A 25,412-nucleotide genomic window follows, 5' to 3' on the forward strand; every position below is an offset into this window, starting at 1 on the left:
GGAACACTGTGTCATTGGTACAAACTGGCATCTCTTTGGTGTACTCCTTCTGGGATATCAGAAACTGGTGGCCCAATCAAGTCCAGTAGGGCAGTGGTATTAAGGCTATGTTGGTGGGTGCTTTCCCTGAAAATCTACTCCTTCTATATTTATTTATTACCAGAGGTGGGTCTTGAGGTGCCTCAGATTGCTCTGTGGTGATCTGATCACCCCTGGGCATCTAATTGCTGGATCTCCTTCTGGGTTCTGACACAAGGCCAGACATGGGGCCTGGCTTGTGCATACATTTTGGCTCACCTGTGACTGTGGGGATAGCCCTTTCTCATTCCACACAGTTTTGGTGAGGTCCAGACTCAAAGCTCCCAGTCTTAAGGATGGCTTGCCTGGAAATCACTTCTCTCTGCTCCCTCAGACTGCCCCAGTGGTGGTGGTTGGATCCTGCTCTGGGCTCCAGCTGGCAGCCAGTTGCAGGGCCTGGCTTGTGTGTGCTTTCAGCTCACCTCTGACTGTGGGGACAGCCCTTTCTCAGTTCAACACAGTTTGGGTGAGGTCCTGACGCAGAGCTCCCTGTCTTAGATATAGCACTACTGGGAGGCACTTCCCTATGCCCTTGGTCTGCCATATTGGTGGCTGGATCACCCCCTGGGTTACAACTGGCAGCCAGAGTCTGGCTTGTGTGCTGTAAGGCAATTTTATTAGTTCTGAAAAGAGACATTAACAGCAACAAAATTGTGGTAGGTTACTTCAACATAATGAAGTAACCTAATAACCTAATGAACATATCTACTCACAGAAAATTAGCAAGGAAACAATAACCTTAAATGAGGAATTAGATAGATGAGTTTAATAGGCACTGCACTCCCTCCCCAAAATCTAGGTAGGCATTTTTCTTAATTATACATGGAACATACTCCAGTATAGACTACATATTTAGTTACAAAACAAGTGTTATAAAAATTGAAATCACATCAGGTATCTTTTTTGATTACAATGGCACAAAAGTAGAAATAAATAATATAAAGAAAGAAAGATCTCTTATAGGTGGAGACTGAAATACACACTACTGAAAGACATTGAGATAATGAGGAAACCAAACCTGGATGCAAAAGAAAATGAAGACATAACCTACCAGAACTGTAGGAAATAGGAAAAACTGTACTGAGTAGAGGATGTAGGAATACAGACCTACATCAGAAATAAGAAATAGCTCAACTCAATATTATTACTCTCATCTTAAGGAATTAGAAAATGATGAACAAACAAAACTAAAATCCATAGAAGGAAGGAAATGATAATAATTGAAGCAGAAACAATCAAACTAGAAATCAAAAAGACACTACAATATCAATGAAACCAAAACCTAGTTCGTTGCAACAATAAACAAAATAGACAAACCTCTAGCTAGGTTCACAAGGGAAAAAAAAAAAAAAACACAAGAAAGCGCTAATGAAAGGAATCAGAAATGAAAGATAAGTTACAACAGGTATTTCAGAAATACAGATGATCATAAGAGATTTGTATGAATAGCTATATGGGAGTAAGTTGAACAACCTAGAAGAAATGACAAATTCTTAAAATATACCACCTCTGAGACTGAATAAGGAAGAAACAGAAATCCTGAACAAACCAATTACAAGCAAGGAAATTGAAACAGGAATAAAAAATCTTCCCCAAAACAAAAGCCCAGGAACAGATAGCTTCACTAGTGAGTTCTAAACCAATACCTACCTTTCTCAAGTTCTTCACAAAAACTGAAAGAGGGAATATTTCCAAACACTTTTAGGCCAACATAACTCTGATACCAAAAGCAGAAAAACACAGACCAATATCCCTGATGAATATAGATGCAAAAATTCTCAATAAATACTTAGCAAACATTGTTCAGAAATGTATTAAAGGCTACAAGGATCTTTATGAGATCAACATGACAGCAGGGAAATGCTGAGACCTCCCATTAAAAAAAAAAAAAGTTAATAGGGAGAAAAAATGGCAGGTCCCTGCGAGAACTGGGATGCTGAAGATAAAAGGGAGACTGGCAAACTGCCCAAAGGAGAAAGTTGCCATAAAAGAGGACTAGAAGGGAGGAAATCTCAGAATGCGGCTACCCTCCCCCACTCACAAAGTCCACACTCTCCGACCAACAGAAAGGAGGAAAACAAACAAACAAACAAACAAAAACAACCAACAAGAACAAACTACACATCAATCGGGACTGTGAGTGGAAAGGAACTATTTCAGGCACTGCAACCTGTGAACTGGAACTGTGGAGAACCCTGTAGGAATCGCCACAGAGGTGAGCAAATGGCTCCAGGCACCATTAGAGGAAGATAAGGACTCTGGAGACCTACAAATAGCCCAAGGCCAGCCATAAGTATACTCTGATTGCGGATCCCAGCTGCCCAGGTCCCTGCGCCTGCGACCTAAGCTAGTAGGGAGCCGAGATGTGCAGAGCCCTCATTGAGGTGAATGTCCCTCACTGAGTAATCAGACACCAGGTGCCCCTACATGGGAGTGGGGTGCAAAAGGGGCCATTTCTGCGGACACTGAACTGGGCTACAGCCCGCATCTTGGACCTGAAGGCTTCAGAACTGAGACTCGGGGCATGAAATTAAGGGTGTGGGATCCCCATGATGGTGGAGCACAGGGCAGACACAGCACCCCCACAATGTTGAGGCTCTCCATACCACTCCCACTCTGTTCCCCTGGAACCATAGGGAAAAAAAAACAGTTCTGGAAGGACACTAGGAAAGATCTCTGGTGACACCTAGCAACCAGAACAAAATCACCAACATCCTGATAGTTGGAAATCAGGGATCCCAAAAACACCCTGAGGCTACGAGAGAGGGTGGGCCTGGCAAAAGTGGGTAAGGAGGGAAATAAGTCCAGGAGCAGGATCAGGGGCGTGGGATGTGCCATAGCAGCGGGCACTGCACAGGGTGACAGCGCATTTTGGATCTGATAGACCTGGAAATGAGACTTAGAGTACAGAAGTCAGGGCACGGGATCCATACAGCTACGGGCATAGCACCTGGTGAACATGGAACAGACACAGCACCCAGCTTGAATAAGAGCCCCTGTATTGAGGTGCTCTCCTCCTACTGCCCTCTGACCCTCCCTAACCCCGTATCTCAGAGAACCACTGGGAAAAAGCATAGGTCAGCAAGTACAGATATCCGGTGCCACCTCATGACCAGAACAAAATCACCACCTAGTGGATTCCCTCTGGAACTGAGCAAATACAGAGAGAGGGAACTATAAGGAACAGTACCCAGCAACACAGCATCAACACCCTGGTGGAGTTTTGGCCTACCAATGCTGGTCTCAGTCTGGTAAACAGTTTCCAACACCCCTAAAGGAGAACTAAACAGATGCCTGCCAACACTTGTGGCACAACTTCCCAACACATAGAACTAATTAGCAAGCAAACAACAGGGAGAAGAAAAAATGTAAATAACCAAGCAAGCTCACAGGAGAACACACCACAAAAAGAAATGCGGTCACCAAGCTCAACAATGACATGAAAGAACTTCTAAGTCTATCAAATAGAGAATTAATTATCATCATGATTAAAAAGCAGAAAGAAAACAAAAAGGAAAAAAAATGATTTGAGACAAATAATCACTGAACTGAAGAATGAAATTTAAGAAAGGAAATTTAAGAAAGAAAAGAAATTTAAGAAAGGAAAGAAAAGAAATGCAGGAGATTAAAAGATTACTAGAGGAGATAAAGAACTCTGGGAAAAGCAATGAAAACAGAATCGATGAAATGGAAGAAAGGATCAGTACTATTGAAGATACAGAAATAAAAAGAGCCAAAAGAGAAAAGGAAAGAGAAGTAAAAATGAAGCAGTATGAGGAGACTCTTGGACAATTATCAGACTCCATGAAGAGAGGAAATGTAAGAGTCATAGACATTCCAGAAGGTGAGGAGAAAAACAAAGGAACAGAGAAATTATTCAAGGAGATAATTGAAGAAAACTTCCCAAGCATGAAAAGGGAGAAGATTATAGACATACAAGAATCAAGAAGAACTCCCATTACCAAAATGAAAAGAAAACTACAGCAAGACACCTAATAGTAAAGCTTGCAAGAGTCCAAGAAAAGGAAAAAAAATAATGAAAAGGGCAAGGGGGAAGAAACAGATAACTTATAAGGGAAAACCAATCAGGTTAACTTCATATTTCTCTGAAGAAACACGGGCAAGAAGAGAATGGAGTAACATATTCAGCAAACTTCAGGACAGCAAATACCAACCAAGAATACTTTACCCTACAAAGTTCTCCTTCCTCTACAAAGAAAAAATATGGACCTTCTCAGACAAACAGACACTCCAGAAATCCATTACAACTAAACTCCCTTTCCAAAAAATTCTACAAGAAGTCCTAAAACCAAAACCAACAGAGGCATGAACAAGAAGAACAGAATAAAGCAAGGAATAAAATCACAAAAAAGACAAACAAAATGGCAAACACAGATGCCAACCTATCAATATTAACTCTAAATGTAAATGGATTAAACTCATCAATAAAAAGACACAGAGTAGCAGGCTGGATTAAAAAACAAAATCCAACCTTCTGTTGTCTCTAGAAAACACATTTAACCACAAAAGATAAACATAGACTGAAAGTAAAATGGTGGAAAACAATCCTACAAGCAAATGGACCAAAAAAGAAGGCAGGAACAGCCATACTTATATCAGATGAAAGAGACTTCAAATTAAAAAAGATAAAAAGAGACATAGACAGACACTACATTATGATCAAGGGGACACTACATCAGGAGGATATAACACTTATTAACATTTACTCACCAAATGAAAGGGAACCAAAATATATTAGACAATTATACCAGCTCTGAAAACAGACATTAAAGAAAATACATACATAGTGGGAGACTTCAACACCACACTCTCACCAATAGACAGATCAATGAGACAAAAAATAAACAAAGACACTAGAGCCCTAAATAAAGACATAGAACTCATGGACTTAACAGACATCTATAGGACACTGCACCCAAAAAAATCTGAGTAAACATTTTTCTGAAGTGCGCATAGATCATTCTCCAGAATTGATCACATACTGGGTCACAAGTCAAACATCAACAGATACATGAAAATCAAAATCATTCCAACTGTCTTCTCCAATCATAAAGGCATCAAACTAGAAATAAATCATAAAAAGAAAACAAGGAACCCTCCCACTTCATGGAGATTGAAATCCACACTACAGGAAGATCACTGGACTAACAAGGAGATCAAAGAATAAATTAAAAAACATTTTGAGTTGAAGGACAATGATGACACCTCTTTCCAGAATGTATGGGATGCAGCAAAAGCAGTAATAAGAGAAAAATATAAAGCAATACAGGCTCACATCATCAAACAAGAGAGAACTCAAAGAAACAACCTACTCTCACATCTCAAAGAGCAGGAAAAAGAACAGCAGCAACAACAACAACAAAAAACACTGAAGCCAGTAGAAGAAAGGAAATAATAAAAATCAAAGCAGAAATAAATGAATGGGAGATTAAAAAAAATCCAAAGATCAATGAAACCAAAGGTTGGTTCTTTGAAAAAATAAACAAAATAGACAAACCTCTAGCCAGGCTCACAAAGAAAAAGTGGGAGAAAACACATATAAATAGGATTACAAATGAAAGAGGAGAAATCACAACAGACCCAGTAGAAATCAAAAGAATAATCATAGATTACTATGAACACCTATATGCAAACAAATTCAACAACCTAGAAGAGATGGACAAATTCCTAGAATGATATAATCATCCAAAGCTGGACAAAGAAGAAATATAACAACTAAACAGTCTAATTACAAGCAGTAAAATTGAGGCAGTAATCAAAGCACTCCCCAAAAACAAAAGCCCAGGCCCAGAGGGCTTCACAAATGAATTCTACCAAACATTCAGCAGTGAATTAGTGCCTATTCTATGCAAATTATTTCAAAAAATAGAAAAAGAAGGAATACTACCAAATATGTTCTATAAAGTCAACATTAAACTAATACCAAAACCAAATCAAAGACAGCACAAAAAAAGAAAATTACAGGCCATTCTCCCTAATCAACACTGATGCAAAAATCCTCAACAAAATCCTTGCCAACAGAATCCAACAATGCATCAAAGGAATAGTACACCACGATCAAGTGGGATTCATCCTAGGGGCACAAGGATGTTTCAACTAATGAAAAACGATAAGTACAATCCAACACAACAATAAAAAGAAAAATAAAAATCATATGATTGTATCAATAGATGCTGAGAAAGCATTTGACAAAGTCCAACATTCATTTATGATGAAGTCCCTTGAAATTCTTGGGATAGAAGTAACATAACGGGCCTCCCCAGTGGCACAGCAGTTGAGTGCTGGGTTGCGAAGCTGCCTGCAGCCTCTGCAGCACCAGTTAAATCCCTGGCCACTGGGAGAGGGTCCCACATGGAGTGCAGACCTCTCCTGCTGCCCGCTGCTCCCCTCAGCAGTGTACCTCGGTCCTTCTGCCTGTTCTGCTCCCTGCTCTGGCTCTGGTGACTTTTCTCACCCTCCCACGTTTCTGACTGTACCCAGTGCTTGTATAAATAAATGAATAAATATCTTTTTTTTTTTTTAAAAAAAAGAAGTAACATACCTTAACATGATAAAGCCATATATGACAAACCCACTGCCAACATTATTCTCAATGGCGAAAAGCTGAAAGCCTTTCCGTTAAGATCAGGAACAAGACATGGTTGTCCTTTCTCACCACTGCTCTTCAATATAACACTGGAGGTCCTAGCCAGGGCAATAAGACATACAAGGAATCCAAATAGGGAAAGAAGAAGTAAAACTATCACTATTTGCAGACGATATGATAATATACATAGAGAACCCTAAAAACGCCACAGAAAAACTACTCAAAATAATCAACCAGTTAAGCAAATTAGCAGGTTACAAAATCAACACGCAAAAATCAGTAGCCTTCCTATACACAATCAATTGGAAGAAGACAAAATCAAGAAAACCATCCCTTCTATAATTGAAAAAAGAAAAATCAAATACTTGGGAATAAATCTAACAAAATGGTTAAAGAATTATACAAAGAAAGTTATAAAATGCTGTAAAAGAAATTGAAGAAAGCACAAAGAAATGGAAAGACATCCCTTGCACAGGGATTGGAAGAATCAACATTATTAAAAGGGCCATCCTACCAAAATCAATATACAGATTCAATGCTATTCCAATAAAAATCCCAATAGCATTCTTCAAAGAAATAAAAGAAATAATGATGAAATTCATATGGAACCACAAAAAACCATGAATAGCCAAAGCCCTACTGATGAAAACAAAGGAGAAAGGAAGTATCACACTTCCAAACTTCAAGCTATACTACAAAGCTGTAATAATTAAAACAGTTTGGTATTGGAACAAAAACAGACACACAGACAAATGGAAACGGAAAGAGAGCCCAGAAATAAAGCCACAGTTATATGAATAACTATTCTTTGACAAAGGAGCAAAGAATATGCAATGGAACACAGACAGTTTGTTCAGTAAATGGTGCTGGGAAAACTGGACCTCCACATGCAAAAAAATGAAATTAGACCACTACCTCTCACCATGCACAAAAATCAACTCAAAATGGATAAAAGATCTGGACAAAAGACTTGAAACCATACAGAAGAAAATATAGGTAAAACACTACAAGATATACATCTCAGAAACATCTTTAAAGACTCATCACCTGAAGCAGTGATAGTGAAGACAAAGATAAACACCTGGGATTACATCAAACTGAAAAGCTTCTGTACAGCCACAGAGACATTAACCAAAACAGAGAGACGCCCCACTGATTGGGAAAAAATCTTTGCACTCCATCCAACTGATAAGGGACTGATCACAATGATATACAAAGAACTCACAGGGCTCAACAAAGACAAAATAAACAACCCAGTCAAGAAATGGGCAGAAGAACTCAAAAGACATTTTTCCAAAGAGGAAATTCAAATGGCCAACAGGCATATGAAAAAATGTTCAACATCCCTGATAATCAAGAAAATGCAAATCAAAACTACTCTGAGATACTATCTTACACCAGTAAGAAAGGCACATATTAAAAAAATAAGCAACAACAAATGTTGGCGAGGATGCAGTGAAAAAGGAGCTCTCCTACATTGCTGGTGGGAGTGCAAATGGTCTAACCATTTTGGAAAGCTGTCTGCAGATTCCTCAGTCTACTAAAAATGGAACTACCATATGATCCAGCAATTCCACTACTAGGGATCTACCCAAAGGACAGAAAAACAGTGATTAAAAAGAGTACCTGTACACCTATGTTTATTGCAGCACTATTTACAATAGGTAAAACCTGGAAACAACCCATATGCCCAAAAATAGATGATCAGATCAAGAAGATGTGATATATATACACAATGGAATATTATTCAGCAATCAAAAATGATAAACTTGTGCCATTCGCAGCAATGTGGATGGAGCTAGAAGGAATTATGCTCAGTGAAATAAGCCAGAAGTACAAAGAAAAATATTGGATGGTTTCACTTATTACAGGAATATAGGAGAACCAAATAAGACATCAGTGTAAAAAAAATAATAACAGTACAAAACACAACAAAGCAAAAACGGACATTATAAACCAGAGACATACTGCAGGGGAGGAAGAGGAAGAGGGGTGAGAGGGAGGGAGGAGCACATGTGACTGTGGTGATGGTGCATGGGTGCTTTGGGGAAGGAAATTCTATGGAGACTCAATCTGAGGGGGTGGGGAAAGCAAATATTGTCTAAAAATGTAAAAAATGATAAATGTTAAAATAGAAAAATGAAAAAAAAAGTTTTAGCCCATCAGTAAATTACTATTTAATTATGCAGATATTAAACAAAATAAAATATAGACTTTAAAAATTAAAAACAAAGGATAGAAGGATGATGGATGATTCATCATCCAAAAGTTAATCAACATAATTCACTACATAAACAAAAGGAAAGATAAAAATTATATGAGCTTATCAATATACAGGAAAAGCATGTGAAAAGATTCTTCAAAATCTATTCATGACTAAAAAAAAAAAAAAACTTCAAAAATGGGGATAAATGGAACATGCATTGACAGAATACTGACCATACTTGAAAAATCTGTAGCTAACATCAAACTGGTGAAAACCTGAAAGCTTTTCTTCTAAGGTCTGATATAAGACTAGGATGTCCACTTCACCACTACTATTCAAGATAGCATTAGAAACACTATGTTAGAAAGCCATACAAAATATGGCTTTAAAAAAAATCCAAATTGTGAAAGAAGTAAAACTTTCACCATTTGCATATGACACACACTGTATATAGAAAACCCTAAAGACACCAACAAAAATATTTTTTATTTTATATATTTTTACATCATTTTTTTCATTTTTGTTCAATGTATGCATTTTTATTTAGTCACGCATTTTCATTTTCATATAGTCCCTGTGAAATCCCCACCACCCATTCACACATGAACTATCACCATGGTCTCTCAATACAGTAAAGTGGAAGTTTACAAAATAAATTTATAAAAGTCAGTTACATTTCTATAGCAAACAAAGAGCTAGAAGAAAAATAATCAAGAAAGCAATCCCATTTACAATTGCATAAAAAAAAGAATTGAATACCTAGGTGTCAACTTGACAAAGCTAGTGAAGGACTTGCACAAGGAAAGCTATAAGGTATTGTTAAAATGTATAGGAAAACTCACAAAGAAATAGAAAGATATTCCCTGTACTTGGTAAGGAGAATTAACAATGTTAATTAGCCAAAGTAATATAGAGAGTCAATGCAATCACTATCAAAGTTTCAATCACATTTTTTTAAAGAATTAGAATAAACTTTCTGAAATTCAGATAAAACTCTAATAGCCAATGCAAATCAGACAATACGGAATGGTGGTGTCACACTCCAGACTTCAAACCATACTATAAAAAGCTGTAGCAGACCTTCCTGGTGGTGCAAGGGGTTAAGCACAGCACTGTGAAGATATCCACAGCCTCTGCAGCACAAGTTCAATCCTCAACTGGCTAGGGAGCTACCCACATGGCTCAGTAGACCTCTCCTGTCTCCTTGCTGCTACCCTCAGCAGTGTATTTCAGTCAATCTGCTTGTTCTGTTCCCCACCCTATCTCTGGGGTATCCTCTCACCTCCTTCACCTCTGGCCTATAACCCAGGTTTTGTATGCATAAATAAATAAAAATTAATCTTTAAAAAATTTTTCTGCACAGTGGCAGAATTATCATCAACACAAAAACACACCCTACTGAATGGTAGGAATATTTTCACAATAAATATCTCATAAGGATCTGATATCCAAGATGTACAAAAAAATTATACAACTTAATAAAAAGAAAACAACCCAATCAAAAAATGGACTCAGACGCTAGACACTTCTCCAAAGATATAAAGATGGCCAAAAGGCACATGGAAAAAAAAAAATTCTGATCATTACTTATCACCAGGGAAATGCAAATCAAAACCACAATAAAATGCCATCTCATACATCAAAATGACCAACACCAACAAGTGTTGGAAAGGGTGTGGAGAAAATGGAACTCTGCACTACTGGTAGGAATGTAGACTGGTCCAGCCCCTATGGAAAATAATATGGATTTTTCTCAAAATATTAAAAACAGATCTACATATGATTCCACAATTCCACTTCTAGGATTACCCAAAGAGTGCAAAAATACTAATTTAAAGGGATATATTCACTGCTATGTTTATTACAGCACTGTGTACAATATCCAATTTGTGGAAACACCTTAAATGCCCAAGGGAAAATGTGTAGATTTGGAATATGTGGCTATATATACACAATGAAATACCAAAATATATCCTCAAAAAATAATTAAAGGGGGCCTCCCTGGTGGCACGAGGGGTTAAGCACAGCACTGTGAAGCTACCTGCAGCCTCTGCAGCACTAGTTCAATTCCCAGACAGCCAGGAGCTACCCACATGACACAGCAGACCTCTCCTGTCTCTCCCACTGTTCCCCACTCTGTGTCTCTGGTGAGTCTTCCCACTCCCCACACTTCTGGCCTGTACCCCAGTTCTTGTATGTATAAATAAATAAATCTTTCAAAAAACAATTAAAAATGAAACAAAAAGGAGAATAAACCTTAGAATGAGAAGGAAAAATGAAAGAGTGAGAAATCCTACCAAATATCGACCAACCTGGATGACCAAATGAACCTATCTGGACAGACAGGCTCACACACCAGGAGTGGGAAGCAATGAGACAGCCAGCCCCCACCCTGTCATATTCCAGCCAAAACATAGAACCGGGTCTATGGAACCCCTGTTGGGGCTCACTGTACAAAATGAACACTCTATAATATTCAAAGCATGGAGGCCACAAAAAGCAAGGAAACTGAGGAGCCTTGCAGGTTAACTGGCAGCATATGCACAGTGATGTGTGTGCAGGGAGCATAACTTGTGATCTTGGATTGGATCATTTTGCTCTTAAGGACATGATTGGGACAAATGAAACTTGATGGGTGAAGAAGGTATAGGAATTTTTGTTCAGAGAAATTATTCACAACTGTTAAAAGTAAATAAATAAAATAAATGTCAGACTCTTATGCCCCCTGTAGATTTGATTTATTTCATCTGGGGCTCATACTTTACTCCTTAATACTAATGTGATGGGGCAGTTGAGTTCATTCACCCAAGGGGCTGCATCCAGAGAGCTCTTGAAGGAGGTATAAAGGAACCTACTAAATAGAGCTTAACAGGCAGGGTAGGGTGGGGCCTCCCTGCTGGCATAGGGGGTTGAGCACAGTGCTATGAATCTGTCCGTGGCCTCATGGCCTTTGTGGCGCAAGTTCAATCCTGGCCGGCTGAGGAACAACCCACATGGAGCAGCAGACCTCTCCTGCCTCACCCGCTGCTCCCCTCAGCAATATATTTCAGTATATCTGCCTGTTCTGCTCCCTGTTTTCTCTGGTGAATCTTCTCACTGCCCATGACTCTGGTCTGTACCCCACTTCTTCAAAAAAAAATTATAAAAAATAAAAGCAGGGTAGGGAGAAACTGCCCCTCTCACACAGGCAGTCTGATCTTTTTAGACATTACAAAATCCTCAAAATTATTAAAGTGTACTATGGTGTTGGTGATGGGAAGACTATGTGATTATGGGGGGCATGGGGAATCTCTACCATCTGCTCAATAATACTGCAAGCCTGACATATCTCTAAAATTAGTCTTTTAAAATACACTACTAAAATTCAAGATTCTGTCTTGATCAAAGATCTCTACAAATGTGCTTCATCTGCCCAACAAGCCTTCTGGCAATTCCTGGTTCCCAGCCCTACACAAAGTAAACATCGTTCCTTGCTAGCTTCTTCTGCAGTTCCATGCCTTGGAGGTGAAAGTGCCTCACTGGCTTGAGGTTCTATTTAGCAGCCATAGTTTACAAGAAGTATATTGCATTTTAAAGCGAAATCTGCTTTCCAGATATAGAGTCAGGAGTGCTCATTAGCATCTCTTCCACACTCCCTGTAAAGTCACCGAGCAAAACGCAGACCAACAAAGGAAAAAGCAAGTGAGGTGTGATTATAGACATGCTAACTGTGGATCAATAAAAGACGCAAGACAGGAAGTCAATACTTGCCAAGTGTAAAGACACAAAATTGGTCGAGATAGATACTCTATGGACTATACCAAACAAAAGAAAGTTTATAAGGGCATAATCTTTTTTCTAATTTAAGATACATTTCTCAAACTATACTATTATATTTTGTTAAATCTCATATCTGAAATATATTTTGTGTACATTCTGTATTCCAAATCCTTTGCTTATGACTGTCCTCAATACAGATAGCTTATTTTTTAGCATTTGTGGGAGAGGGAAGAAGAGATAGTTGACATCTAATCAATCAATATCAATTTAGCACCAATTATGTGCTGAGCATGTACTAAACATAGCAGGTAGAAATAACTGCAAGAAATTGACAAAGCACATAAAAAATCTCCAAATTATATGAGTTGCTGGTTCTGTTGCTTCTTGGCTGACTTATTTTTGGGTGATTATCAGCAGGAATATCACATAGGGAATCTGGGAGAAGAAAATTCATTTTTTAAAGAGGCAAGTTGCATGGATGATTTTTTTTTTTAAGAAGTCAACAATGTAGTCATGTTGCAGTGACTAAAATAAATATTTTTGTGACTATAAAAGTATTAATAAAACTTATTTTAAGAATTATTAATTTCATCTTAATCTCATCCTTCTAAATAGATGACTTTTTGAGTTTTATGATTGCAAAAAAAAAGAAAAAGGAAGCACTAAGAATGGGATTGCTAAGTATCTTGATTGTGGTGGTTTCATAATCCTATGCTTTTGTCAAAATTAGTACTGAATTCCACTGCATACAATTTAAAAAAATAAAAAGAGAAGGAGATTAGAAAATTTTCAAAAGGAAAATTGACTGATAAAATATAAATAAAATTACTTTGAAAGAAAAGTGAAGACTAATGGAAATAGGAATATTTAAGAAATATTTGGTAAAAATAACTTTCAGAACATTTACCATAGTATTAAAATATAGGTTAAAATATGAATATGATTAATTTCAGAATATACCACTGTGCGTGTATTTCTGATATAAATAGCAGAAAAAGTACTGTTGACAATTCTTTACCTTTGCATAATATTACAACTTGTAATTTGAATTTAGTTATATATTATATTAAATTAATTATATTATATTACATTATAAATTCAAAAAAAAACTGTATTTAAAAATTAAGAGAGGAGGGCCTCCCCTAGTGGCGCAGTGGTTGAGCACTGGGCTGCAAAGCTGCCCACAGCCTCTGCAGTGCCGGTTTGATCCCTGGCTGCTGGCGAGGATCCCACATGGAGCAAAAGACCTCTCCTGCTCCCCTCAGCAGTGTATTTCGTCACTCTGCCTGTTCTGCTCCCCGCTCTGGCTCTGGTGAATTCTCTCACCCTCCCGTGCTTCTGACTATACCCAGTGCTTGTATAAATAAACAAACAAATAAATAAATAAATAAATAAATAAATGAATAAATATTTTTTTAAAAATTAAGAAAGATGTTTCTATTTCAACAACGAGAAAAATGATTCTCTAGTCCAAATAATTTGTCCATTTTTTCACTCTGACAGCAAGCAGTGAAGCTACAACCCCACACATTAACTTACACTTCTCATTGCAGGATTAGGAAATGATGAAAAAAAATGACAATAAATCAGGTCATGTTAAATGTGAATGAAAGATACAGTTTCTTCTAAAATGATGCAAAGATCATGAGGGGTATAAAGAAAAGCATGAGACATCAAATATGTACATTCACTCCGGAAATCAATTATTTTACAAGATGGTGGGTCTTAGGTTCATATTTTGGACCCAGAATTTCACCTCTAAGCCAGAAGAGATGAAGGTGGGACCTCTCTTCATAGGTGTGCATATCATTTTTTTTATGACATTGAACTCCTGTAAACAACTTCAGTGCTCTACACAGGGAACTGAGGAGCTCCATGATAGAATACTATATTGCTGAAACCATATATCAATAAAAATAATAGTTGAGGAAAAATGAACACTGCTGAAGATAAACAATGTTCATTGGATAACTTCCATTAAAATATGGCACATGCAATCAAATTTCAAGTCTAATTTAAAAGTTTGAACAAGAAAGGGCTAATGGAGCAGCAAGGCCCTAATAGATCCAGATCTCCAGGAAAGAGAGATCTTGGGTAGGGGTAGAAATCAGAGAAGTGGAGGATACAGGGACTCCTGTGCTGGGGGGGCCAAGCAGAAACCTGGAGGAGATAGGAAGGGCTGTCTCTGAGTCAGGTTGTGGGGAAAAAAAGAAGACCAAACACAAAACCAGCCCCTGATCCTGAACTATACATTGGTATGCAGGCAGGGGGCATTTCTGTCCAAGGGGAGAGCCACAGGACTCCAGGGAACAGTGAGGATGACTGTGAGGATCCCACCACAAGGATGCTCCCAGCCTGGTGGCTCCTCCAGGGGTATGTTCTGTAGATCCCTGTGAAGTTAAAGCACATTCAACATTATGTCAGGAGTCGACTCCATAAGTTCCATCTTTTGGTCCTTTCTACACTGTTTTTTCAATAATGGATGCAGAGTTTAGGGAGACACATTTGGCTCATGGTGTGGAGTTAGGATTCCAAAGCAGAGGCTCTGTGTTCCAGATGCTGGGAACGCCCTTTATTCAATCAGAACCTCAGGGAGGAGAACTTTCAAAGGCTGTTCTTCAGGCAAGGGTTCTCTGAAGGAGGTCTTCATCTCTCAAGAGGATAAGAGGAAAATAGGAAAACCTCAGTTTCTACTGGGGGAAATCCTGTGAAAAGTTAGAATTTTTTTTTATGATTTATTCATTTATTTATTTATTTAACCATTTATTTATTTATTTATTTGTTTGTTTGTTTGTTTGTTTGTTTGTTTATTTGTTTGTTTATTTATACAATCACTGGGTACAGTCAGAAGCGCGGGAGGGTGAGAGAATTCACCAGAGTCAGAGCAGGGAGCAGAACAGGCAGAAGGACCGAAGTACACTGCTGAGGGGAGCAGCGGGCGGCAGGAGTGGTCTGCTGCCATGTGGGACCCTCCTTCGGTGGGTGGCCAGGGAGCAGCTGGGAATCGATCCTGCGCTGCAAGAGGCCGCAGGCAGCTTCGCAACCCAGCTCTCAACCGCTGCGCCACCGGGGAGGCCCAAAAGTTAGAAATTCTTAATGTTTAGGATGTGAACAGCCATTGACTTCCTCAGTTGGCCAGTGTGACCAAGGTCAAGAGTGACAGCAGCACCTTGATGTTCCTTTTGGTCAGCAAGTCAGTTTTCTTATGTTCTGTTTAAGGGGATTTCCAGGAATTTTATTGCAAAACAACTCAAGGAAGTTGTGATTCACACCAATCCAAAGTCCCCAACCCTCTAAATTAGTAGATTGCTGGCATCATATTTGGATTTATCCAGAATTCAGAAGATGAGACGTTTGTGTGTGTGTGCGCACGTGCGTGTATGTGTGTGTGTATGTGTGTTTATGTGTTGGTGTAGCAGAGCCACATTTGAGGGGGGCTTTAATTAATGAAAGACTCTGAATACCCACATCTGTGGAGAACTGCAAACCATCCCTGACTGGCACTGTCCTAGGTGGGAGCTGGAGATCGTCAGCACTGGCAGGACTGCTGTCTCTAAGCCATGGATGGAAAAATGTGTTTTCCTGAAGCATACATGTAATTTAATTCTATTGTTACTCCTAAGTCATGCCAACAATTTCATACCCTACAAGGCAAGAAGTCCCTGTGTCGGTTTGACTGATTTATTTCAGGCATTAAGCCATTATCATTAATCCTCAGAATGGGTGTTAAAGCATTGTAATTATTCCACCTTAAAGATTCAAATTCTGAGGTTCGAAAGAGTTGAGTGATTTTTTCCCCCAAGGTCGTAAATATTAGGAGGCATATTTGTATATAGGCATATTTCCCCCAAGGTCGTAAATATTAGGAGGCATAGATGGGGCAAAAAGCATACCCTTTCCACAACACCATGCTACTCCCAGAAGCTAGAGGTAACTTTGAAAATCCCTGCACACTGTTCATTCAGAAAATATTTACTAAGCAACCACTGTTGCCAAGAACCATGCTGGGGAATGCTGATGCAGAAAGAATCACATTAACTCAAAGATCTCATCACCAGGGGGTGACATCTCATGACTTCAGTCCAGAAGGGTCATGAGGGAGAGCTACAAAGCATAGTGGGAGGACAGGGCAGAGCTGAATTACTAGCAAGACTTATGGTGCCTCTCTTTGAAGAGGCAGCAACTTAGTTCACATATATTCATGAGCAAATTATTTTGAAATTCTAATTCAAAGCACCAAAATCAAAAATTTTTATGTAAGCAACAGACATTCAAGGATACCTTTTCCTTGTTTTTGTTTTGTTTTAAAATATAAGTCTATGGGGCCTCCTAAGTGGTGCAAGGGGTTAAGTCTCAGCACTATGAAGTTATTGGCAGCTACTGCAGCACAAGTTCCATCCCCAGCCAAAAAGCTAACCACATGATGCAGCAGACCTCTCCTGTTTGCCTGCTGCTCCCCTCAGCATTGTATTTCAGCCTGTTCTGCTCCCCACTCTGTCTCTGGTGTATCCTCTCATCCCCTGCCCCTGTACCTCTGGCCTACACCCCAATTACGTATGTATAAATAAATCTTTAAAAAATAATAAAATAAAATATAAATCAATGGTGATAAACCTGGCAAGAGGAAACCTACAGGCCCACCTCAGTTACCAGGAAGACTCTGTGCCTGACCTTCTGCATGTCACCTTTGTCCATGTGGGTCATGGGCTCATGGGCAAAAGAAGGTCAAGAGTACAAAAACTCCAAGAGGGGAAGAAGCATGACCAGGCAACCAGCCACCTACTGAAAAAAATTGTTCAGATTAAAGACACACAAATTCTCAAATATAAAAATATTTATGTACCTTAAAGAACCATAGTTACCTCCAGGTGTATTTGATTCCATAGTTGGTTTATGCAGCCCTGACACCAACCAGAAGTTGCAAATAAATTCAAATGCACAATGTTCTCCATCTCACCCCGTTTCTGACTGCCTTTGCACACATTAGTCACTGAATACAGAGTGGCAAACAAAGCATAAGTAAGAAAAGTGTGTTTGAATGCCTCTGCATACCTCTTCTAATGTGGTGTCTGAAATCCCATAGCCTGTCAGGTGCAGATGATGGAGGTTCTGATCCAGGGCCTGAAAGAGTCCTCTGAAGCAAGTCCTGTCAGCATCTTTGGGGACAGTGTAGGTCAACTCCCTGTCACTGCTGTCTTTGAGAAATGCTTGTGGGATATAAGACTGTATCAGAGATGTAGCACAGGCCATGCTCTTCAGGTCTTGCTCCTCCAGAACAGGCTATTAAAAAAAAAATGAGGAAACAGCAAGGAATATAAGTTCAAACACTGCAAATCTCTATCAACCAATTTTACATTTATTCATTAGCAAGTTATTTTAAATTTCAGAATTGTCATTAAACAATACATTGTACCTTTTCCTTTTTTTTTTTTTCCTTGTAACATAAGTGTCTAGGATAAACCTGGCCCAGAGAAATCCATAGGCCCAACTCATTACTGGGAAGTTGGGTCCACCAGTAATCTCATAAAGCTTCCCCTTGCCCAGGGAGTACCCTGAAGAGGACTCTGTCCTGGCAAAAGGACTATAGAACACAAGGCTGAGTCTTCTTAAAAGGGAGGCAAGGATTCCACCCAGGAGCAAAGACTTCACCTCAGGATGGCAAGATGCTCACCTTGAATTAGAGAGGAAGCAAATAAGCTGCTCAGGGACCACCAAAGTCAGAAACAGGCATTGAAAGTGGGGAGGCTCAAACCCCCACACTCATGAATCCCAAACCCAGAGCCCCGTCTGACTTCCCCCATGGACACAAGACAATAACTAACACTTAGACCAAGATGGGGTCTCAGGAGCACAAATTTCACATCTCAGGTTCTATGCCACTCTGTTTCTGCATTATGGTCATGTTTCAGTTTCCTAAAGCAAGTGTCACTTTCATAAAAATACTTCTAGAGCATGTAAGATATGTCTAACATGACCCGAGTAGAGACAACTGGGGCAGTGCATGTTACCATCAGGTGCTTCTGCCCTCACCCGATACCTTAGGTGATCAAAATGTACCTCAGAGTAAGAGATTTATTGTCCTGCTCAGCCATAGTTTATTTTGGCAACTAGACAATTGCCCACTGAGGCTTCCACATAGCTTACAGCCTCCCTTACCAGTCCACCCTTGTCTGGGCCCTCCACAGAGCACTCCCTGCACCTTCACCTCCCTTGACCCCAGAGCACTGTGGTCAGCTCCTCAGCAGCTGCTAGTCCACCCCTCTTAGACCTCATGTGATGGTTTCTGTTTCTTTCCTGGGAACATCCTTTCCTCCACATGCACTGCGCTCCCCATGCATGTGCAGAAACCATGTACCCTTTTATTATCATTATATTATTGTAAGTCCCATGCTCCATCCAGAATAAATATTTGTTAACTTGACTTTAATATGTAAACACTCATTCCTTATGCCCCACACAGGAAGGACACTTCTGCATCACTTGATCACCAGATGCCATACTTGTTTTGTGAGTGTCAGGCTGAGCCCCTGACTATAGGACTCGGTCAGGCAGAAGGGAGGCCCACAGCACCGGAGCTGCCCCTGCTGAAGGACAGCAACACGGTCACTGAGTGCCTCAGCCTCGTCCAGGTGGTGGGTGGTGAAGATGACAGTCCGACCTGTGACCAAGAGAAGGGGGCTCAGTATTAGCATGATGAAGGCCCTGAGGAGCAGAGTCTAGTCTGTCCTTCAATGACAGCTCCGGGAAACCATTTGAAGATCATAACCAGTCTTAAAATTGCAATAAAAATGGAAATGGGTCCTGGAGAAGCAACAATGGTAAGGTCACAAATGTGAGGCACTGACATGCTTTCTTCCTGTCTCCCCAAAATATCCTTTGGGTATTTTGATATGCACTAGGGGTGAAACTGAGGCACAAAATACAAAGTCCTTGTGTCTATTCTCCTTGTTCTATAAGTCTCAAGGCAGCCAAAGGGTGGATAGAGGAGAAATACACAGATAAACCTAGTAAGGTATCTCTCTCTCCTCTGACATTCAAGTCCAACCCATTCCTCTTTGGGTAATTGACTATATACTTAAGAAGAAGCTGTATTCTATAGATGTGGCTATTGTGTAAGAAAATCAAACAGGTGCTGTATTACAGCAGGAACAGAGGACATGGTGCATGCAGATATCTAGAATCAGGGGTTCATTCACATCACAGTGGCAGAATATCTGTCACTTACCTGGAGAAGCCAATAGCAGTCAGGGGCCAGTCAGGGAGATGGGCAAGGGCAGTGAGTGGGTAATATAGGACTTGAACTAGAACCTTCCCAGGAAGAAAGGCTCCATTGAGCTGTAGATATGGTCATTTACAAAAATAAATATTCATATGTCCACTGTGAATTCTAGTGCCTGATTAAGTTTACAAGCTTTCCTTGGGGAAGGTAAATCTGAGCCTTTTTCTTCCCCAGGGAAAGCTAGGGGTGGGGAAAGGAAGGACTGGAGTCAAAATAAGGGTGGTGCAATTGTATGGGGAATATAACCAAAATGAAAATGCATACATTGTGCAAAGATGAAAAAATATGTAAGAATTATATACAATAAAATATATTTTTTTAAAAAGAATTACTTTGCAGGACACTGCTTTATTATTTCCATCTCTTTTCAGAGGGTAAGTTCTATTTCTCCTTATATCCAAAAGTGATACACCCCACATTCACCCTTTTAATTTTAATATTAATATTGCTAACCTGTCATTGAGCACCCATGTACCAGATAGACAGTCACACACTTTCATGAAAGTACATATACTTCTCCCAAAATCCTACAAGATGGTGTAACTATCTCTATTTGAAAATGGAAAAAGTGAATCCCCCCCCAAAAAAAAATGAATCCCATGGGAATTGGATATTTTATAATTTAGATCATATGGAAGCACAGAACAAGAGTGTAGGTACAGGGGAATTTAGTTGTATTTGCTCATTTGCTTTGGTGACTTTCCTTCACATTAACCTTCCATGAGAGCGCTGAGAGCACTGGCTACGTAGTTGATAAAATATTCACTAAGCAAGACATATACAGGTAAAATTCCAGGCACATTGAGCTGGTGCTCTGATGGAAGAATCTCTTTCTACTCAGCTGGGAACATTTGTTTTTGCTGAACCTTAGATCTGTTTCACAAAACTAGTCACCTGAAGGCTTGGAGCTACTTCCAGAAATTTTTTGATTCTTAAAACATATTTTCTTTCTAACACCACCTATCTAATCTACTTACATTCTATTGATTTTGCACTTCAGTCAGTTCTGAGACTATGCCCAAGGAATACTCCAAAGACAAAAATCCTTGCTAAATGACAGAAGACTGTGAACAAATATTTAACATATAGCAACAAAATTTAATGAAAGTTGTCTGTCTCTGAGACATATATTGTATCTTGTTTTCAGTTTAAAGTTACCTTTTTGCTTACAACTCAAAGCATTAGCTGACCCTTGAAAACCTCATCTCATCTTTTTTGAATGCTGAGTAATATTCCATGGTGTATATGTACCACATCTTCTTGATCCAGTCATCTATTTTGGGGCATTTGGGTTGTTTCCAAAGCTTAGCTATCGTAAACAGTGCTGCTATAAATATAGGGGGTGCAATTTGCAGCAACATGGATGGCGCTGGAAGGGATCATGCTCAGCAAAATAAGCCAGAAAGAAAAAGAAAAATACTGGATGGTCTCACTCATAGCAGGAATCTAGAAAACTTAAATAAGGGACCAGGAAAAAGAATAACTATAAGAAAGTAAAAATCAAAATCAACAAACAACTATGAACCAGAGACACTCTATGGGGGTGGGAGGTGGGGAGGGGAGGGATTGGGGTCAAAATAAGGGGGTCACAGTTGTATGGGGAATTATAAAAATAAAATTTATAACAAAAATAAATAAATAAATAAACAAATAAATAAATAAATAAATAAATAAAGACCTTATCTCAGATTTAAAAAATAAACAAAAGTAGCAGGCTTAGGTACTTAACATGTGCAACATTCACATGTGCAGAGATGGTGGAATCTATTTTACTTGTCTGTCTCTCATCTCTTTTTGTCAGGCCCCAGTCAGGATGACATAGAAATTCTTTAGTCCAGTTTTAATTGTTTTATTTTAAAATGTTGTCAGTCCCTGTAGATAGTTCTAGTGAATCTTGAACAAAACATTCACAATTTCTCACTTCTGCTGCTTCTCCTTTTTACCATAAAGTACTTAGATAAGTGGAGAAAGGGGGACTCTGTGATCTTATGGCTATTTATGGAACTCCTGACACAGGGTGGTCAACATCCTCTGGTCTTTTGATGATGACCAAGACTATCCGGTGCTCTCCTTTCCATAGTTATTGCTGGGACAGGGACTTTTGAAAAGGTTAGTTTCAGTGAACCTGATCCACTGGCCACCAGCTCCTGAACATCTGCAATGACTCCCATTTAGCTGCAAGGGGTCACCTCATCCCATTGCAGACACTGCCTCCCTCTCCTTGCCAAAGTCCATGGAACATGAAAGCTGCAACCCAAGCTATTGGTGTTTCTCTGGGCACTAGAAGCCTCAGCCTTACAAACTTTGGTGTGGCTGCACCAAATAAAACAAGCCTCCATTTTCTGAGAAATTTCCCACTTAGGCCAAGGCCCAGAAAAATCTGAGAAGTCACATCTGCTCACACAATTTTCCTGCTTTTGTTGTCTTCTCCTTCTACACCCCCTTCAACTGGTGAAATGGAAAGGGAAAGGATGATTCTTTCACATCCTTTTTCTTCACATCTCCTTTGAGCCATTCTTCCTTCTGACCCCAGCCTTTTGACAAACTAAGTGAGAGAGAGGGACATCTCTTCAATCCCAAAGTGTAGATCTCAGACCTCTGACTGCTGAAGAAATGAACTTCTTTCTATTTTTCTCTTTGCATTTCCCTGTTTGCAAATCTTAATTTCTCCCAAGAAGGTAGAGGTTTCTGGTCAAGTCAGAAGATATTTTACTAAAAAGACCAGAGAAAAGTGAAACAAGGATTTACTGGATCTGACATCAATCCTGCCACCTATATGCATATTTTTACATTGCCAAGATACCTACTTTTATGTTATCAAGATATTTTTCTATTTCCAATATTTCTTTCCAAGTTAAAGTGTTTCCATATGAAATAACTATAGTGATGCTCATTACCTATCAGAACTGCAGAAGAATCAGAAGTTGGAAATTTGTAACTGTATATAAGGACTCTAAATTACAAGTGTATCATAACACAGGTGAGAACAACATAGAACCTCTAAACAAAGCTGGAATTCCATGCTGGGCTTTATGAATGCCATCCGTGGCCATCAGCAAATCACATCCCTATTGTTTTGTGCCTTAGTTTTTCATCTGAGAAAATGAAGGATTATTTCAGATAAAAACAAGGATGCTTCTTTGATATTTCCACAGTGCAACACAATATGTTATGATGAATACAACTGCCACAAAAATAATGGATATTATACATTTTGAACACCACTGCTATTATCAATTTAATAGATCAAACACAAAGTAGGTGATTTGTAGCACTACAGTGATGTTATATAATGAATATATCTCTATACACTGCTGTGAAAATTTCTTTTCCTGAAAAGGTTACTGTATTCTCATGGAAATAGGACTTGATTCTTTGTACTTGGCAGCAGTCTTTGTCCTGCATTACAATATTATGGGAAGACAAAACAGAATGATATGCACTTCCTACCTTCTCGATACTTAAGGAGAATATCCCAGATGCTGCGGCGGGAGCAAGGATCCACACCACTGGTGGGCTCATCCAGAACCACAGTCCTTGATCTGCCGATAAAAGCAATGCCAATGGATAGCTTCCTTTTCATGCCACCAGAGAGGGTATGGGTTCGTTTGTGCTGGTGCTGTGTTAACTCTACATCCTCAAGAGTTCTGAAATGAGAAACAATCTCTCACTCTTTCCCTGAACTTCTTTATGTTTTGCTTCAATTTTTCACTCCAAATATAATAACCTACAGTAACCAAATCTTTTATAAACAACAGATACATCAACAAGGCCTGAATACCAATATGAGCATGAGTCTTGAACATAGCAACATTGACCTTGAGATTCTCATGGGACAGCCATAGACCATGCCTGGTTATCAGGATTAGTCAAGAATTGTTCTTGAAAAGTAATGTTGCCTCCTTTCTGGAGAAATATTTCTCTTCATTTCACTCATACTTCCTGCCAAGTGATGTCTATCCTCTCAAGACCTGAAGAAGCAAAGTGAGGCCCAGCTCCAAAACTCAGCAGAAGGATGAGTCTGAGAAATCTTTTGACTCTAGCCCACATACACTAAATTTTTATAAGTTCACTTTCCTAGTTGAGTAATTGGGAAGTTTTCATGAAAAACCATAAGCAAAGTATAAATTATCAGAATCCATTATGTGAAAATAAGCCCTCTTATTATCTCTCAATCTCAAGAGTTCCAGATGTAAGACACCCAGTACAAAAATATCACCCTACGTGAAGCTTCTATTGGTCTTTCTAAGGATCCAATTTCTTTTTTATAAATAACATTTCTTACTTAACACCTCACGATGATGCCCCTGTTAACTCCACATGAGCACTAACTCCTCTTGTTACTTAATTATTATTAAAGACCTGTTAAGGGAGGTCTTCCAGAATCCTTTGCCTAAGCACTCAAACCAAGTGGATGCTTTCCCTGTTGAGCTGAAGACATGTTTACAAAGATATGATGATACTCAACAAGTAATCAGAGAGAAAGAAGTCAAACAGGAGGAAATTTAAGGGTTTCACACCTTATGAAGATTTGGGTACCAGAAAGTTCTGGAATCCTCAGCAAATACTTGGGTGAAATCCCAAGGACTTGCTTAACTGATTACTAAGTGTGTTTTATTATTTATATATATATCCCTTCCTGACCTCGAAAAAGCTTAAGCTGTCTTATTAAACCCAGTTTTCACTCTCTACCATATGTTTTCTCCAAGTGGTACAGTAAATTTCCTGCTGGGATAATCTCAACCTAAATTTATAGCAGTAATGTTTGTCCCTACTTTTGAGATGCTCCCGTTGTTGACAAGACCCCAGTTGGAGAAGACAAGTTGTTCAATTTCAGCAGGAAACTGTCTTGACTATTCAATAGCAATTAGTGCCATTACTGCCCCATCTAGGTAATTCCATTGAAAAAAGGGTGGGCAAGTTTATTATGCCCAACTTTGTCATATTAACCAGAGATAAATCAGCAGAGAAGAACAAGTCAGTAAGAAATCAGATGTCCTTAAACATGCAATATCCAAATTAAATTGTTATATTAAATTCAAAAGTTCTCCATTCTCTTGACACAAACCCTATCTCACATACTCACAATCAATATACAACCTGGGTCTTGTCACTTCTAATAACTACAACTAGACATCCTCTTCTGATCCCATTTTTTTGTCAGTCAATCCCTACTTCCATGCAGTCAACCCTACAAAATTCAATTTCCTATTTCTACCAATCACATGATATTTTTCCTCTTTTTCTCATGAGTTAGATGTCCACAAGCTCTGTTGGTGCTCCTAGGATCCTAAATGAACCAACTGGACTCTCACAAGCCAGTCCCTCCCCAAACCTTTAGGGCCCTTGCCTTACCATGTACAGGAAAGTGCTTCAGCAAGTCACCCTCTCTTGAGTTTCCCTCATATACTTGCTCTCTATCTAAAACATCCTTCCCTTTACCTCACTTTTACATCTTGATAGTGTCCCATTTTTTAATCCCT

General features: G+C 39.1%; 1 protein-coding gene across 1 annotated transcript in view; it reads right to left on the reverse strand.

The window, feature by feature from the left end:
* Positions 1-25,412, reverse strand: part of ABCA13 (ATP binding cassette subfamily A member 13) — a gene marked incomplete at its 5' end in the record, with an annotated part of 529,302 nt that overhangs the window by 237,531 nt on the left and 266,359 nt on the right. The window contains 3 exons of the mRNA XM_084247732.1: positions 17,703-17,930; positions 19,151-19,308; positions 23,380-23,576. Coding sequence (XP_084103858.1) covers positions 17,703-17,930; positions 19,151-19,308; positions 23,380-23,576 — 583 coding nt within the window. The remainder of the gene's footprint in view (positions 1-17,702; positions 17,931-19,150; positions 19,309-23,379; positions 23,577-25,412) is intronic.

Source organism: Talpa europaea (assembly GCF_964194135.1).
Source record: "Talpa europaea genome assembly, chromosome: 11".
NCBI lineage: Eukaryota > Metazoa > Chordata > Mammalia > Eulipotyphla > Talpidae > Talpa > Talpa europaea.